Source organism: Kogia breviceps, chromosome 14, assembly GCF_026419965.1.
Source record: "Kogia breviceps isolate mKogBre1 chromosome 14, mKogBre1 haplotype 1, whole genome shotgun sequence".
Taxonomy (NCBI): domain Eukaryota; kingdom Metazoa; phylum Chordata; class Mammalia; order Artiodactyla; family Physeteridae; genus Kogia; species Kogia breviceps.
The window spans coordinates 82,772,822-82,791,638 of record NC_081323.1 but is presented as its reverse complement, the minus strand read 5'-3'; the positions used below and the strand labels follow the sequence as shown (position 1 = coordinate 82,791,638).

The window sequence follows — 18,817 nt, the reverse complement described above, 5'->3', positions numbered from 1 at the left end:
GGTGGGCTTGGGTGAGTGACGTGGCACCAAGAGGCTGACTCCCTGGGAAACAGGGCGGCCACAGGCCTACACATCCAGTCACCACCCGCCCAGGTCACCCCCTCCCAGAAATCAGCCCCATCCCGGCTAACACTCTGAGTTCTCAAAATGTTCTCCAGGCCCCAGACCCTCAATAATCATCAATGATGAGGCCCCTGGTCAGTGATAGGTCTCTGAGCATCCCAGATGCACCCAACCACTGGCCACTCAGGGGTTTCCCCACTTTAAAGTGCCACCTGGTCTGGATGGGGCCCATTTCATCATCTTTCTCAGGGTGCCCTATGAGACATGGACTGTACCAGCACAGCAGCTGCCCTATGTCACCTGCTGCCACCCCCAACACGCTCAGCACTTTGCTCTCTCCTCAGCCAACTTTTAAGCACCAAAACTGGGGTCACAGCCTTCCCTGGATGAGACCGTGGGCTTAGGGAGAGGGCTGAACCTTCCATGTCTGTGACTTCAGGGCCGGGCACATAGACTGAGTCAGAGAAATGTCCTCAGGTACCCGGCCCCAGCTACGTGGCACACAGGCACAGCCAAAAAAAATCTTTAACTGCTCAGAGAGCCCGATTCTCCTGAGTCAATGAAAGGATCACCGGTTTTAACCCATGTGGCAACTACCAGCACTCAAGTGCCAGAAGTCAGGTAGGCTCCCCGGGACACAAGGCTGTGGACAGCGTGGCACCTCGGCACCACGTGACACATGCAAAGGGGATGACGTAGCAGGGACAGCCGAGGAGGCAGGTGCCGAGTCTGCAGGCATTTGGGGGGAGTCTTCCCAGCTAAAGAAGAGCAGAAACCCAAGCCCGCTGACAAGGCATGCGGGCGGACAAAACGACCGTCCGTGTAACACAAGATACCTGGCTGCGCCGGCAGCGGACAGTCCTGGGGGCTGGTGCTGAGGTCCCAGGTGGGAGAGGCTGGAGCGGTAGAGGGGCTGGTTCCCCAGGGAGGGCAGCGCCCCAGCCCAGAGGTTGGCGGTGCTCAGCCTGGGTGCAGACCTGGCCCCAGAGAGTGAGGGCTTGTTGTACGGAGAAAAGGCCTGGTGGGCCCCCAAAACAACGGTGGTCCTGTGGGGTGGCTGGGGGACTGGGTAGGCGGGGAGGTTGGTCATGGAGTGGCGGTAGCGGCCTGACATGGGGCCGGCTGTGCCGCCGCCGAGGCACTGATGGCAAGAGCAGGCCACTCCCATGTGGCCCGGTGGAGCGATGACAGTGGTCACTGGGTACGGGGGCCCTGCCCGGCGCCGCACGCTCCGGCAGAAGCTGGAAGTCTTGTTGGTCTGCGTGTGGGCGGCGTAGTTGACAGTGTAGTTGTACCCCAGGGGAGCCAAGTCCACGAGCTGGGTGCCCCTGGCCACCTGCTGCTCCAGGTAGTCGCAGACGCTGGCTTCGTACGCTGTCCAGGAGCCGTCGTCACTCAGCCACTCCCAGACGACGCCCCGGCCCGGGGCCGAGTGCTGGGGAAACAGGTGCCTCCGCACAGCCCGCATGGTGCCTGTTGTAAAAGGAGCGTTGCACATATAAAGCTCATCTGCTAGCCACTCACCACCTCCCCAAAAAAGGGAGTTTAAAAATTCTTTTTTTTTTTCGGGCTTCCCTGGTGGCGCAGTGGTTGAGAGTCCGCCTGCCGATGCAGGAGACACGGGTTCATGCCCTGGTCCGGGAGGATCCCACATGCCGCGGAGCAACTAAGCCCGTGAGCCATGGCCGCTGGGCCTGCGCGTCCGGAGCCTGTGCTCCGCAACGGGAGAGGCCACAACAGTGAGAGGCCCGCATAACGCAAAAAAAAAAAAAAAAAAAAAAATTCTTTTTTTTTCTACAACCAAAATAAAACAACATGATCACGGTGTACATACGGTTATGTTGCCGTCTGACCTAAAGGCTGGCATTGATTATTCTCTCTACATTTGGGGTGAAGGGTAGAGAGCTCTCTCTATGCAAAGAAACTGTGGACCAAAGGGATCAAGTGGCAGAGAGGGACCAGTGCTTCTCAGCAGGAGTGAGGGATGCTGGACACTTAGGTCAAAGACCAGCTGTGGCTCAAAATATTCCTAAAATGAAACCTATGTAGCCTGACTTAAAAAAAAACTGAAAACAAAATGTCTGAAGAAAATTAAATCATCCATAATCCAACCACCAAGAGGAAAAGAAAGCACATGATGTATATTGTATATCGTAACATATTCCTTCCCGTCTAGTCTCCTAGGCATGTATGTTTAGGTGTAGCTGACAATCATACTGAAAAATTGTCCTGTTTCCATGTATTATGCCGTAAGTATTTCTTATGTCTCTAAAACTTTGTAAAACTCTTTATTAACTGTTACACAGTTCTCTCACATGGATGTACTTAGACTCCCTTGGACTTCCCAGGTTGCAACTATTAGGAAACGCCTGTGGTTAGCTTAAATTAATAAACCAAACCTGAGGATTCAGGAGAGAAAGAAAAAAATCAATTTGGGCCATGCTTCCAACAGTATTTGTCAAAAGGTGATCACTGCGATTGCCTTCTAGCTGGTCTCCCGACCTCAGCAGCCAGTGGGATACTCTTAACCCCCAAATCAGATTACGTCACTCCTCTGCCCAAATCTTCCCAGGGTTCCTCCTTTCAGAAGAAAAGTCGAAGTCCCTCAAGGGATGGAAAAGCCCTGCACGACCTGCCCCTCCCTCCTGATCTGTCCCCAGCCCTTCCTGGTGACCAGGCCACCCAAGCTCAAACCTCAAAACAACCTCTCCTGGCGCTTTACACATCCATTCCCTGATAAACACTCATTGCTACCTAACTCATACACAGTTCACGAATCATTTATCTTGTGCGCTGCCTTTCTCAGTGACTGCAAACATCATGAAGGCAGGGACTTTTATCTGCATCCACTGCCCGGAAGCCTGAGTCCTCACACCCTCGAGGAGGCTGCTACAGGGATTAGAGCAGGAGTCTTCAGGTTCGGCACTAGTGACATTCTGGGCTAATCATTCTTTGTTGTGGGCTGTCCTGTACATTGTAGGATGTTTAGCAGCATCCCTGGCCTCTACCCACTAGATGCTGGCAGCACCCCGCCCCAGTCCTGACCATCAAAAATGTCTCCGGGGCTTCCCTGGTGGCGCAGTGGTTGAGAATCCGCTTGCCGATGCAGGGGACACGGGTTCGTGCCCCGGTCCGAGAAGATCCCACATGCCGCGCAGCAGCTAGGCCCGTGAGCCATGGCCGCTGAGCCTGCGCGTCCGGAGCCTGTGCTCCGCAACGGGAGAGGCCACTACAGTGAGAGGCCCGCGTACCGCAAAGAAGAAAAAAAAAAAAAAAAGTCTCCAAACATTGCCCCCAGCTGAGAACCACTGATTTATAGGGATAGTGCACAGCTCTGGGAAGAAGCTGGTGGCCCCATTCTCAGTAATACTGAGCAACAGACACACCACACACACACACACAGAGAAACATGAGTGCACAGGAGAGTGAAGTAACTTGCCCATGTGACACAGCTATCATATAGGAGCTGGAACCCATCACCAGGCCCTCTTAACTAGCATGGTGTGGCCACCCCCATGCCGGCCAGCCTGCTTGCCTGCCTACTGCCAGCGAGACCCTTGAATCTCTGTGGGCGGAAGCAGGCATTTCTCGTTTGGGAGACAAGGGGGAAAGGGGCTGAAACGGCCTCTGCACTGTGTTCCCGAGGCACCCTGGACCACTAAGGAACATCTCACACTGCTATCACTCCCAGCACCCGCCTTCTGACCGTGTGCATTTCAGGGGCAGGATAACGCTGAGGGTCAATTCTGTGATCCCCAACACCTAGCACGACGCCCAGCCCGAAACAGGCACTTGGACACATACTCGAGGCAGGAAGTGCCTTACCAGTGTCCTGGCGGAACTGCGTCCAGCTGGGGAGGTCGATGATATAAGGAGCCAGTGAGGGGTCAGCCTGGCCTAAGGGGATGCTGTGGGCCAGGCTCCCCAGCCCGAAGCGCTGGCCCTTCTGCTGCACAAACTGCTGCTCGATGTAGTTGCAAACAGTGGCACTGTAGGGGTGCCAGGTGCCCAGCCCGTCCTGCCATTCCCACACGGCCACTGCCACGGGGCTGGTGTACACCTGAGCCAGGGAAGGGCTTGGGGCCATGGCCATCTTCTCCAGGACTCCCTCTGTTCTCCCCAGCGGCTTCAGACCACTCTGGGCTGCAGTCTCAGGTTCATTGCCCAGCGCTTACAGGACACCTGAAACAAGACAGACACACAGTTACCGACACACATGGTGGCCCTGCCAGAGTCAGTCTCAGTGTGGGAAAAAAGATCATGCTTTTCCGCAGTCACTTTTTTCCCTAATACCTTAAGGGCATCGTGAACCAAGTACCTAATTCTGTCTCTGCTCAGGCAGCCAGGAAGAATTCGGAGTCAATCAAGCAGCCTCCTTACCTCTGCAAATGTACAGAAGACACAGTGGGTGAATTCTGGTGCTAATCATCAGCCCTGCTTCTGTCCTTTCACCAACAATTTCCCTCTGGCCCAACTACTAAGTGTATCCTTTTATACTATATGTATTTTCATGAGGCACCCCAATCCTTTGTGGACTGAGGCCATCGTGACCCCTTATACCTTTGTGAGGACGCCACACAGGTTTCCAAAGCAGGTTTGTTTGTAAGACACATATTAACACCTGCTGTACTACAGATGAAAAAAAACACTATGTCTCAGAAAGGACCAGGGGCTCAAGGACAGCCAGAGCTGCGACTCTAAGCATAGGTGAGTCCTAGCTCTGTCCAGGTCTCCAGGCTGCCCTGGTTTCCTGCACCATTAACCACAGAGGGCAGACCCTAGATAGACATTAAAATCCTATGGATGCTGAAGCCCTCCCTCTCTGGCCTCTCTGCACCCCACTCCCTGGGCCTGGGCCTTGCTGACCAGCGGTCAGGTCCAAAGACTTTACACCCCTCTCCCAAGACATTCTTCTCCCAGTCACTCCCGCCCAGTTGCATCACTCAGGGTTTTCCCAGGCCATCCATCACATGAACTTCTCCTCCACGGCCCCGACCAGAACGCTAGCGCCCACGTGCACATACGGCAGGCCCTGTCTTTCTACGCCCTCAGAAGGCAGACACCCAGCAAGCCGGCCTTGTCCACAGCCACCTCGCCAGCCCCAGCACAGGCCGTGTCATGTAACACGTGTTATACACGGATTAGCTCAAAGCACGACTGAATGGAGGCAGATGAAGAGTCTATGTGCTTGTAGCTGTTTGAAGAAGAAAGGGGGTCTGTGGAAGCTCCTAGGGTGAGAGAAGAACGGGGCCAAACAGACTGACAAGGCGGTATTTCTCCCACTTTATGGACAGGAAAACAAAGAAGTCAAGGTCTTACTGAAGGTCACACATACACTGGTAAGTGGTAGCACAGAGTGCAAACCCAGATCAACTGGCTCTAATGCCCATTTTCTTAGCGAGGAAAGCTCAGCATGAGCTCTACCTTGGGCTCCGCCCTAGATAAACATTAAAATCCTATAGATGCTTAAGCCCTCTCTAGCCTCTCAGCCTCTCTGCGCCCCACTTGCTTAGAGAGGGGGGAGGGAGAAAAGGGAAAGTGGCGGGGAGGGGAGGAAGGGAGAGAGGAGCCTGCGTCTCAAGCTGTGAGCACCCTCAGCTGTTACGTCCACAAAGGGCCCTGGTGCCAACAGCGTTCCCAGTCACATCATCTGCTACGATCCCCACACAGTACCCTTAAGTACAGACATCGAATTTTCTCCATTTTGCAGACGAGAAAACCGAGGCCCCGGTGGTTTTGGTGACTCACTTCCATGGCCACTAATGAGGCTGCGACCCTGGGCTTGTGCTGCTGCCCCTGAGACTGCACTCCAGCGGGGTTTCAGTGAGAAGGCTGAGACCACCTGCCCAACAAGGAAGGCAGAGCTGGAGCAGCACGTGACGGGGAAGAGGCACGGGTCCTGGCATCCACACACCGCGTACTCGCCGCACTCTACTCACTGTGTCACCTGGTGAAGGGACCTAAGCCCTCCAAGCCCGATTTCACTTGGAAGTGGGCATATCAACCTCTATTCTAACTGCTTTTCTAGGGGAATCGGATGGATAGGTGCGTATAAAGCACCCAGAACAGCGTCAGGCACACAGCCCACATCAGCAAATCTTGGCCTCCCTCCCTTTCCCTGCCCCCCTCCAACACAGCACCTCCCACCCCTCACGTCTGGGTGAGGAGTGGCGGCCCAGGGCGGCACTGAGCTACCCGGCCTGAGAACACGGGCGATGAGTCACGCCTGCAATAACTCTGAGCACATACGGGGGGCCAGGGCCGCCCCTGAGCTGCCAACCACTCCAACAGAAGCACGCATCCCGCCCTGGAGGATTAGACCTGGACGCCCTCGAGATGGCTGGCGATCTTATTAGCTCAGCGCCTGCAATTAGAGGTCTCTGGACCCACATCCAGCTACAGATCACAGGACTGGTTGCAGGGCCAATTACTCCTGAGCCCAGACTTTCCCCCTGGTACCTCCTGGCAGGCATCACTCATCTCTGGGGCAGCAGGGGCCTCCCACGTACCAGCACACGTGGTATGTTCCAGCATGTCCACACACCCCCAGATGAACCAACTAGGAGAACTCTGCCAAACAGCCTGAGAACTACACTCGAGAACTTCAGCTAAGCTCTTCATGAACGTGTTCGGCCTACAGACCGCAGGCACATGACAGTCCAGGCTCTGTCAGGGCACTAGAGACCCAGAGATGAGAAAGACACAGCACACGGCCCCTCCATGACCGGCCACTGTCCCCACTGATACAAAGTCCTCCACCTTTTGCCCACCTGCATCAAATTCTAGCAAGTGCCGGACATTCGGAGCCACTTCCCACCTCCCAGACATTGATCCTGCTGGTCCCATGTCCAGACTTCCATCCTCTCTGCGCCTAAGCCCCCAGCGAACACGCCCATCTTTCCAGACTCAGCCACACACCCCGCTCTGAGCCACACCTTTAACAGAAAGTGCCGACCCCGTCTTCCTGTGCGTCCTCACTGCATTCTCCATTTATCCAAACACACTGCATTTATTGGTGTCAGTATCTGTCCCCCCTCTCACCACCCCCCAGAACAGGAACTCCCTGAGGGCAGAGCTGGGGCTGACCCAAAGCTGGGGCTGCAGCTCTTCAAATGCCCAATATCCCAGAGGCTCTAAAACACACACGCCGAAAGGGAGGAGCACCTTCTGCTCCAGGGGCCTGGGGCACATTTGGCACGATGCCCAGAACACCCACTGATGTTCCGCTCGAGCGCAGCAATCACGCACGCCGAGCGGCCGCGCCAATGCATCCAGTCTCTGTTATAGCCTCAGCCCTCCCCAAGCTGCAGTTCAAAAACCTAATTTGTTTCGGCTCCTAATGATGGGGCTATTTAGGGTGTTCTTAATTATGAAAACTGTTATTATTCTAATTGGCCATGGGGAAACAGCCTTAGTCTGGGGGCAACCTAAATACTTTATGATAATGGAATAAGGGAATTCTTAAATAAATTATGGGTACACCCCAATGATGGAATATGAGCCTTGAAAAATGTTTTTAAAAGGCTTTCAGGGCTTCCCTGGGGGCGCAGTGGTTGAGAGTCCGCCTGCCGATGCAGGGGACACGGGTTCGTGCCCCGGTCCGGGAAGATCCCACATGCCGCGGAGCGGCTGGGCCCGTGAGCCATGGCCGCTGAGCCTGCGCGTCCGGAGCCTGTGCTCCACAGCGGGAGAGGCCACAACAGTGAGAGGCCCGCATACCACACACACACACACACACACACACACACACACACACACACACACACACGCGCGCTTTCAGACCTAGGATGATGTTGTTGACAAGTTAAAAATACCGGATATGTAACCATATACACTATAGGCTCTCAAGCGGGCGGGTGTGCCATTTACTGAGCACCTACTATGTGGCACGCACTCTGTCCAGTGCTCTTGCCATCCAGCTCTCTCAACCCTCAACTGCCCTTGAAGGTAAAGATTATCCCCATTTTACAGACCTGAGAACCGAGGCCAAAAGCAATTAAGAATTTACTCAACGTCAGATGGCCAGTCTGACACCAGGTTCTTATATAAGCTAATTTTTAAAAGGTGGGAAGGAACAACTCTGACATTTTACTAGGAGTGATGGAGTTATGGGATATGTATTCTTTACCTCTTTCTGTACTGGCAAATGTTCTACAATGATCATATTACTTATTATGATCGGACCGAAGTTATCTCTAAAAAAAATGTATCAGGGGCTTCCCTGGTGGCACAGTGATTAAGAATCTGCCTGTGAATGCAGGGGACATGGGTTCAAGCCCTGGCCCGGGAAGATCCCACATGCCACAGAGCAACTAAGCCTGTGCACCACAACTACTGAGCCTGCGCTCTAGAGCCTGTGAGCCACAATTACTGAGCCCGCATGCCACTACTAAAGCCCGTGCGCCTAGGGCCCGTGCTCTGCAACAAGAGAAGCCACCGCAATGAGAAGCCCGCGCACAGCAACGAAGACCCAACACAGCCAAAATAAATAAATAAATAAAAATTTTTTAAATGTATCAACAACTTCGACCACGAGAAAAACCATCCTGCCTTCTCTTGCATTCTCTTGTCAGATTTAGCCACAAACGCCTGTGCACAGCCCCATGGCTCCGAGGCACAGAGGGACACTGCTGTCCTACCAGAGAGGGGTTTCACACAAAGGAGAAAAGTTGCATGTGTCCAAGAGTCTTTCTATTCCCAGAGGATTTACAAAAGCTTTAGAACAAGACCTAAGCTGATGCAGGAATCTGAGTGAAACTCATCCTGCCCGATTGTGGGCCTCCGGGTAGGGGAAACCACACAAATGGATCCCCTTACAGTTGCGGCCTCCAGAAAGAAGGCCCCGAGCGTGGTTTTTAAACTGGTGCCCAGACTGGGAGACTGTCAATTTGCCAATATGTGAGGACCCGTTTCCTCCCCCCAGAGCCCACCGAAATACAGAGTGGCCTGGCCCAAGCCTGAGCTGGACAGTTCACCCTTGGCTCCATGCTCGGTGACCTTGGGACAGTCGGCTCCACTGCTCAGGCAGTTGGATGGGTTTTCCAGCCTCTTATAAGCAGCAGAACCCTTTTCCAAATGTGACCGTACGCTGCCCATCGATATGTAAAACGCAGAAAAGAGGGGTGCTCTTATTGACACAGGCGCTGCCCTCCATTCCTACTTCCTGAGAGGTCCAGGAAGCTGTTGTGTGGGACAGAGGCATTCTGAGGGGCACGGATTGGAGACCAGTGAGACCGGGTGGACTTCAAACCCTATTTCCGTCTCTTTCAGGTGCTTCCTAAGAAGCATGGGCCTGCAACTCCACACCCCACCAGCTGACACAGTGCGCATGACCTGTAAGCAGAGCATAACCTTCAAAGACTTGTTACGGGGCAGCCGGCCACCGGGGCACTGTCAGAAAGCCTTCTCACGGAGATGGGAAAGTCGAATACTGCACACAAACACACCAAAGAAATGTTCTATTTTGCTAGACATGTTGTTTTTAATACAAATTTAAAACAATGGCCTATTATTTTTTTGCCTGTCAAAGCAGTAAACATAATTTCAATACTCAGTGCTGGCGAGAGTACACTGAGATGTCATACCTCTGGGACAGATAAACCCTTTCCAGAAAACAGTTTGGTAATACGTATCAAGAGGTTTAAAAATGTTCACCTGGGCTTCCCTGGTGGCGCAGTGGTTAAGAATCCGCCTGCCAATGCAGGGGACATGGGTTCAAGCCCTGGTCCGGGAAGATCCCACATGCCACGGAGCAACTAAGCCCGTGCGCCACAACTACTGAGCCTGCGCTCTAGAGCCCGCGAGCCACAACTACTGAGCCCACGTGCCACAAATACTGAAGCCTGCGCGCCTAGAGCCTGTGCTCCGCAACAAGAGAAGCCACCACAATGAGAAGCCCGTGCACCGCAACGAAGAGTAGCCCCCAGTCGCCGCAACTAGAGAAAGCCCGTGTGCAGCAATGAAGACCCAATGCAGCCAAAAATAAAATAAATAAAATAAAAATAAATTTAAAAAAAATGTTCACTTGCTTTGACACAATCATTAAAAAAATCTATCAAAGGAGATGAACGAAAAACTTCAACATAAAGATATTCCCCACAGCACTATTTTAACTCGGTAAAAGAGAAGCAGAGACAAAACTCAGCAGAAATGTACCAAAACGCTAACAACGGCTGCCTTTGAGTGCAGAAACTATTGGAGACCTTTTGTTCAACTTCCTTATATATCTGAACTTTTCACATTTTCTAAAGGGTAAACTATTACTTTTGTTTTCAGAAACAAACCTCTACAATGCCCACCACTTTCAAAAGATCGTAAATATGAAACAAACCCCACCACTGTTACTTACCATCATTACTTCAGACAGCTGCTCCCGTCCCAGTGGAGTTTCACTAACAGGCCTGTCAAAGCACCATGGCACCTCCTTGCCAAGAGACACATGTCCCACCCCTGAGTTCTAAGAAAGTGCAAATAACACACCATCCAGGTGCCCAAACTATTACAGCAGGGGAGCGCTGCAAGGTAGGGCTTTTGTCTAGAAAAGAGATGGCTTAAGTTGGTGCCACCCAGACCTGACTAGGCTTCTGAGAGACGGACGGAACTACACATGACTTGTCCCTTGCACGTGGGGCTGCTAGAAGGGAAGTGACAACACCTGTCCTGGCTGGTGCCTGACTAGGGCCCTCCAGGGGCAGGTCAGAGCAGAATGCTCCAAATAGGGTTCAGAAAGCCACACAGTAGCCAGGGGGCAGGCCCCAGCGACTAACAATTCCCCAGTGGGCAACCTCCTCCGCCAGCACCAAGAACCTGCTGCTCCTGCTTTGCCAGGAGCAACCTGACCACCCACAGGTCATCAGAGCCTACCCTGCGGCCAGAACGGGGGAGCAGCGGAGGCAGCAGCAAGCACCATGGCCATAAGTACACCAGTGGCCACCAATCACACCAGTGGCCATAATCACACCAGTGGCCACCAATCACACCAGTGGCCATAAGCACACCAGTGGCCACCAAGCACACCAGAGGCCATAAGCACACCAGTGGCCACCAAGCACACCACTGGCCATAAGCACACCAGTGACCACCAACCAAAGAGCTTACTATATACCAGGCACCGTGCTAAGTATCTTATAAGTGTTCTCATTTAATCCTCACATTCCTGAGCAAAGGGTATCATCTCCATTTTATAGACGAGAAAAGTGAGGCAAAAGATAAACAACTTGCCTGAGAAGCCACAGGTATAAGCAAACCCAAATCAGTTTGCAGAGGGATAAACTGATGAGGACAAATCGGCCTGCCAGATGTGTCTGCTTGACCTACTACACAGTTTTTAGATTTTACAAACTGAGCCAATGTTTAAAAACTGGACTATCCACCATTTTTTAAAAAAAATCCAGATTTCTAGCTTCTCTTGAAAACCAGAAAACCTGGCAACATTTGCAGGCCTGACCCAGATTCATTATGTAGCCAGCAGCACGGAGCTGCACCACTGTGGCAGCTGGTACTACTCTAAAGGTTACCACGGTTACCACAACTCCCCAGGGCAGAGCCGGCAAACTTTTCCTATAAAGGGCTGGAAGGTATATATTTTAGGCTTTGTAGGACACTGGGTGTCTCCTGCAACTACACAACTCCACCACTGTAGTGTGAAAAGAGCCATAGGCCACACATAAACTAACTGGAGTGGTTGTGTCCCAATAAAAGTTTATTAACAAAAAGAGGCTGTGGGCTGGATTTGGCCCATGAGCTGGATTTGGCCCACGACCCACAGTTTGCTGACCTCACTGTGGTCCCACTGACCCATAGTTGAGAAATACGTCTTTGAACCCATTTCTCTATTGAAAAGTGGGAGAGTGCTTATGCCTCTGGCCAGCCTCCCCTATGACATGCCTGCCCTCTGTAGACATGTCAGTCTTTGCCCAGCACCTGAGGGTGAAATGCAGCATCCAACAGCACGGCAGGCGGCATGTGGTGAGGGGCACCCCCAGGGAAGCCCAACCTGCTTCCCAGAGCCACACCTTTCCTTGCATCAGGCAACTGGGCCCTGGCCTACCTCTCTTCTCTCCACCCTCCCCCGTGACCCTCTCATCTGCTCCCATGGCTTTAATAATCCCATGCATGCAGAGCATCCAGATCTTTCTTCAGATGACCTGCCTGAGTCCCTAAGCCCTCTGCTCCAGCCATCAGTAACTCCAGTGAGAGCCCAGAACCGGCCAGGCTGTTTCCTGCCCCTCGCCCCCCACCAAGAGTACGCATCCCACCTGTCCACTTACTCAATCCTTAATTCCCAGCCTGAGACTCTCTGCCCAGTGAAATCTTTCCTACATCCACTCCTGCCTTGCACGGAGAAGTGGCCTCTTCTAACCACCAATGTCCATGTGACATCTGAGTGCAATTATCTACTTGTCCCCTCCACTAGGGCACGGACTCCTAAAAGGCAAGGATTATGGTCAGGAAAAGATTTTCCAAACGAGGCACAGAACACTGGCTATACATGAAAAGATACATTTCACTGTGTTAAAATTAAGAATGGTTGTTCAGCAAAACACGCCTCAAAGAAAGCAGAAAGTTAAAAGCTGGAAAACGATATTCACAATAAGCAAGAAGGATTAAAATCAAGGATATATAAAGAACTCCTACAAGTCAATTTTCTTTTTAAAGCACCAAGAAGCCCACAGAAAAATTGCAAAAGAGTGAACATATAATTTACAGGAAACACACATGCCAATAAACTTATGAAGAGATGTTCGACATCAGGGCTCAGGGACACAGAAATCAAGATCCCAAAGATCCCATTTTATACCCACTCCATTGGCAGAAATTTTAAAAAGCCAGCCTATATCAAGTGTTGACAAGAGTGTGGAGCAAGTGGAAGGCCTACATTCTGCTGCTGGTGGAGTGAAAACTTGTACAACCACCTCAAAAAAAGTCTAGTAACAACTACAAGAGTTGGACATTTATTCACCCTATGACTCAGCAAAATACCACCCCTCAGCTCACACCCAAGAAAACCTCTTGCATATGTGCAACAGGAAACATGTACGGAAATGTTCAGAGCAGTCCACTCGTGACAGCAAAACTAGAAACGAGCAGGTACCCATCAATGGAAGATCAGACACATAAACTGAGATTTGTCCACACCATGGAATATTATTCAATATTCAAGACAAATGAACCAGATGACATGCAATACTATGGACAAACTGTAGCGATATTTTTTAAGTGCCTTAGGAATACACAGGTACCATAAAACTACATAAAAATGAAAGTGAGGGGATAATGGTTATCTCAGGATGGGAATGTGAAGAAAGATCAAATGATTGGATGTGTATTTTGTTTCAAGATCCTGGCTTTTGTTGTGGATGGTTGAAATGCAGGAACTTACGACACATTAAAAATAACTTCGGGGGTTCCCTGGTGGCGCAGTGGTTGAGAGTCCGCCTGCCAATGCAGGCGACGTGGGTTCATGCCCCGGTCCAGGAAGATCCCACATGCCGCGGAGCGGCTGCGCCTGTGAGCTATGGCCGCTGAGCCTGCACGTCCGTCCAGAGGCTCCGCAACGGGAGAGGCCACAACAGTGAGATGCCCGCGTACAGCAAACAAAACAAAACTTGGAAACAAGTGAAAGCAAGCCGGGCGTGAACGGTAATTAGTGTGTATTAATCTACTTCTCTGTTTACCTGAGCTGAAAATTAAAACAAACACACAGAAGGAACTGCTTAATTTTCTGTACTCCAAGTGCCAAGCACAAGCCAGGGCACACGACTTCCTAAGCATGTGTGCAATGAATGAGGGACGCTCCTCCCTCGCCTGTGGCCCCATTCCCACCGGCCTCTTCAGGACCTTCAACGGGTCTGAAGCCAAACTCACCTTCCCTGCTAATGCCCCTCTCCTCCTGGATTCCCTGGCTCTGCGCTGGCCCTCCTGCGCCTTCTCCCCCACAGCCCAGCAGCTGCCCTGGCTTGCCCTCTCCTCGCCCCTCCTCAGACCCCACTGCTAGCATCTGGTTGGGACCTTTCTGTCTCTCACCTTGACAAGCACTCTCTGCTGACTGGCTTCTCCAGCTCCTGTCTCTCCTCGTCCACCCCGGAGACAGGTGCGAGGTTGAGCTTCCCGATACAGCTCTGACCCTCTCTCTTTCGCGCCTCGCCTAGAGCTCTAGGAATAATGTGCACGTTCCCTGGGCTGACGCTGAAAGCCCATCACAGTCTGGTCCCTTCCTATCAACAGTAGCTGCCAGCGCATCTCTCTTCAGTACCTTCTTCCATCTACACCTTCCCCTCCCCGATCCCTCCTAAAGAGTGTAAGTGATGAGCTGCTACCCCGCATACCGCCAGTTTCCCCAACTCCGTGCCTCGCCTTTACCCAGAATCTCACCCACTTGGCCACCCATCTTCAGCTGACCCACACTTTCAAGGCCCCATTTAAACACCTCCAGGATGCTGGGATGTGCCCACTTGACAGAAAAATCCCCTCTTACCAACTTCCACGGCATTCTGTCTGTCCTCTATAGTTCTCTCTCTTTCACAAGGCCAGGAGCAGCCAGAGGGCAAACTCCCCTGAGAGGAGGGCAAACTCAGAAGCTGGCAGTGGTGTACGGAAACAGTCACAAAGAGAATAATATAATCCATTCCACGCTTTCTACCCAGGGTGCTCATTTGGCTCATTTCTAGTCACGGCTCATAAAATGCCCATCCTAGGGCTTCGCTGGCGGCGCAGTGGTTGAGAATCTGCCTGCTAATGCAGGGGACGCGGGTTCGAGCCCTGCTCTGGGAAGATGCCACATGCCGCAGAGCAGCTAGGCCCGTGAGCCACAACTACTGAGCCTGCGCGTCTGGAGCCTGTGCTCCGCAACAAGGGAAGCCGCGATAGAGAGAGGCCCGCGCACCGTGATGAAGAGTGGCCCCCGCGTGCCACAACTAGAGAAAGCCCTCGCACAGAAACGAAGACCCAACACAGCCAAAAATAAATAAATAAACAAATGTGGGGTTTTAAAAAGAAAAAAAAAAAAAAAAAAAAGCCCATCCTAGGACTTCCCTGGTGATCCAGTGGTTAAGACTCCGAGCTTCCAATGCAGGGGGCTCAGGTTCGATCCCTGTTCGGGGAACTAAGATCCCACATGCCGCGTGGCACAGCAAACAAACAAACAAACAAAAAAAGCCCTACCTGGAATTCTACTAAAATCCTTCTGTTCCCCTGAGCCTTGGCATGACCCACAAAAGCCCCCGCTCAGACCCCTGCCTACCTTTCCAGGCTTCTCGGCCCCCCCCGAATTCACACGCTGTCGCTTCTGCCACACTGAGCTGCTTACAGTGACCCAGACAGGCCAGGTTTCTTCACGACTTTGCATATACTGACTCGGTTGTCAGGCTCCGCCCCCTACTTCCTTGGTCCTACTCCTTCACAACCTTAGCTATCATCTTCTGGAGGCTTCCGGACCGACCTTGCCTCCTGGGCAAGGGTGGGGTGGGCTCCGCCCTGTGATTATCACTCCACTATATGTATCACACTGACAACACCTTGTCACTGTCTATGGTTTATCTTTTCCACCAAACAATGAACTCCTGGAAGACAGAGCTTTCGTGCCTGGTCACTGTACCCCCAGCACTGAGCATGGGGCTTGACAAAAAGGAGGCACCCAGTAAAGGTTCAAGTAACAAAAGAACTAAAATTTCCAGTTCAAATGCAGAAACCGTGACTCGTGTCCTTCATCCCATAAAGCACGTCTGAAGGCGGAAAGCATCTTCTAAGACTAGTTAAACAGGAGAAGCTGCTGGCAGGAAGCCACCTGAATTTACCTGAGACAGTTGGCAATTAACAATCAACTCCCAGGGCTCACGTTCATCCTGGGGACCTCAAATTCCACCCTCCCCAGTGCCCACTTTCTCTACTGAAAACCAGATCGGGAAGGCAGCAAGGTAAAGTCCCCATAGCTCTCACCTTTTCTCTCTGGAGAGCTGGCACAAACTGTGCCTTCTTGATGGAGATACCAGATCCTTAGGAGGAATGACTTGTTTGAGTTCCCATCTTGATATAAAATGCAAACAACAAAAACCGGGCAAATCTGAAAGGCTTGCTGACTCAGCAACACAAATTCCAAGGCACCTTTGCCAACAAGGAAGAAGATGATCAGGTTTTAAATTGAGAAACAGCAGTTAGTGAAAACGAATACACAGATGTCGGGTCTGTGTGCTGTGGCTGGGGACTGGAAACCACCAGATTTATTTTCCAACAGCCTGGGCATAGCAGAAGGTACAGTAGTTTCCCTCTGCTTACTCAATAACCAAGGGGATGGCTAAAAACAACAACAAAAAAACCCCACAAAACAAACAAACACACACTAAGCCCTTCCACAGAAAGGCCTGAAAGGACTTCGTAAGCCAGTCTGCAGTGTAGGTATCCAGGAAATCAACACACCAGAGAGGGAAAAAGTTTGGCCAAGGTCACATGGCAAATGAACAAGAAGCCTAGTTATAGTCATACTGATGGTTTAAGTAAAGCCTGATTTGGGCCACCCGAAAGACCACAACTCTAGAGGAGCTAGGAGAGCATGCAGAAATATTTTGAGTTTCTTAAGGGTCCACGCGTCTCTGCACAAACTATTTCCACTGCTACTGGCACTTAGGGAAGAGGAACCAGTGTGGGGGACAGCAGCTGGCTGAGAAAGGGTAGTTTCAGGGGGGAAAAAACGTCTCCTAAATCCTCTTCACAGCATATACATTATGCCCTCCCCACGAAAGTGACCCAGGGTCCCAGGAAATAGGCACTTCCTGGAAGGCAGACCCTACATGAGGCGAGTTAGGAGTTAGACTAAGGAGGCAAACTCCCCTAAAGTACAGCCCCTGGCTCCAGTGAGCTGTCCAGCGGGAGGCAGACCCCAGCAGAACCCAAACGCTAACTAGGGCAGCCGGTGGCATTATCACCACTGCCTCCTCCAAGTCCTGTGGGAAAAGCTACACTCCCACATACGGACCAAACTCTGTGCCTGCGGCCCTCCCCCTGCTAGCCCTTCGGCTTCCAGCCCGGCGTTCACCCTCCCACCAGGTCCAGTCCTAAGCTCCCAGCGCCTCCCAATTCCCCCAACTCCCTCCTCCGGGACATCTATCCGAAGGCCGGTCCCCACAATTCCCCCCCTCCCCCGTCACTCCAGGGCTCTTCTCAGGCCCGGCCCAACCTTCCCTCACGCCCACGCCCGCCCCCTTCCGGTCCCAGATCGGCTCGGTCTCCCCCGCGTCCCCGGGACCCCAGCCCTGGCGACGCGAGCAGGTGGCCTGTCCGCCCCTCTCACCGAGGCTGAGGAGAGCGAGGGGGCAGGCGGAGGACACCACCGGGCTCAGGGTACAGCCCCCGCTGGGCCTGGGCACGACTCCGGCTCTGCCTCCCAGTCTAACGAAGAGGCAGCCAGAGTGAAACAGCGTCGCTTCCTTGCGTCCCAGTGCGCATGCCCAGGGCGCTGGGCCTTCTGGGAAACGTAGTTCCAGCGGAACAGCGTGGGGCGGGGCCGAACTCGACGTGCACCTGTTTAGGGGTATATATCCCAAGAGAGCTTCGTGTCTCGTTGGGGAGACAGACACTTAAACACACAACGACAGGACTCCCCTGATGGCGCAGTTGTTAAGAATTCGCCTGCCAATGCAGGGGACACGGGTACGAGCCCTGGTGCAGGAAGATCCCACATGCCACTGAGCAACTAAGCTGTCGCTACAACTACTAAGCCTGTGCTCCAGAGGCCGGGAGCCACAGCTACTGAGCCTGCGTGCCACAACTACTGAAGCCCGCATGCCTAGAGCCCATGCTCCACAGCAAGAGAAGCCACCACAATGAGAAGCCCGTGCACCACAATGAAGAGTAGCCCCCGCTCACCGCAACTAGAGAAAGCCCGCGTGCAGCAACGAAGACCCAACGCAGCCATAGATAGGTAGATAATAAAAAAATTAAATTTAAAAAAACACACACCTACAACCTAGTAGGATAAATGTGATAAAGGAGTGAGAGCATAGAAGGGGGTGCCTAATGCGTGGGGTGGAGGTCAGGAAGACATCGCAAAGGAGGTGACATCTGAATTGGATTTTGAAGCCTGTATAGGGGTTTGCCAGATGGAATACAGGGAATCCCTTGCAAAGGATGAGAGATGTGAAAGTGCCTGACGCATTCAGGAAGCAGGGAAATGTTCTGTGTGGCCAAGGCAGAGGGTACATGGATGGGGTGAGGACAGAGAAAATGGATTAGGGTGTGGCAGGATATGGGGAAATGTCTGGGTAAGATTATGATGGACTCTATATGTCATGCAAGAAATTTAGGCCACTGGAGTCAATTGAAGATTAAGCAGGGGAATGAGAGTAGGCATTGCATTTTCGAAGGATACCCTTGTGGCGGCGGCTGGAGGATAGAGAAAGGAGTGGGGAGGCCAGTCTGGAGGTTGTTGTGCAGGTCGAAGGTGATGAGGCCTAAACCAGACTGGTGACTAATCTTTTGGGATCATAGACCTCCTGTAGAAAGCTAAAGAAAGCTATTCCCAGAAAAATGCTCAGATGTGTTCACACATGTGTATACACACACTCTAGTTGAATATCCTTACATAATCTAATGTCACTTATACTTTATCAGGGATTTGAGGAAGATTCAGATTGCTGGAGATGGGGAAAGAGCCCTCCCCCAACATTCAGTTCAAACACTTCATTTTTTTTTTTTTGTCTGTACGCGGGCCTCTCACTGCTGGTCTCTCCCGTTGCGGAGCACAGGCTCCGGACGCGCAGGC

General features: G+C 52.2%; 1 protein-coding gene across 8 annotated transcripts in view; it reads right to left on the bottom strand.

Annotated features, from left to right (window-relative positions):
* DTX2 (deltex E3 ubiquitin ligase 2) overlaps nt 1-17,506 on the bottom strand; it is a 35,311-nt gene extending 17,805 nt beyond the window's left edge. For 2 of the 8 annotated variants that reach the window (XM_059038145.2, XM_059038148.2), the window contains exons 1-4: nt 17,348-17,498; nt 16,000-16,164; nt 3,889-4,245; nt 900-1,536 (exon numbers count right to left, since the gene is read on the bottom strand). In XM_059038145.2, coding sequence (XP_058894128.1) covers nt 900-1,536; nt 3,889-4,156 — 905 coding nt within the window. In that variant the 5' untranslated portion in view covers nt 4,157-4,245; nt 16,000-16,164; nt 17,348-17,498. Of the gene's footprint in view, nt 1-899; nt 1,537-3,888; nt 4,246-4,381; nt 4,446-15,999; nt 16,165-17,347 lie in introns of all 8 variants that reach the window. The other 6 variants (XM_059038146.2, XM_067011993.1, XM_067011997.1 and 3 more) reach the window with 5 other exon arrangements.
* Nucleotides 17,507-18,817: the final 1,311 nt, after the last annotated feature.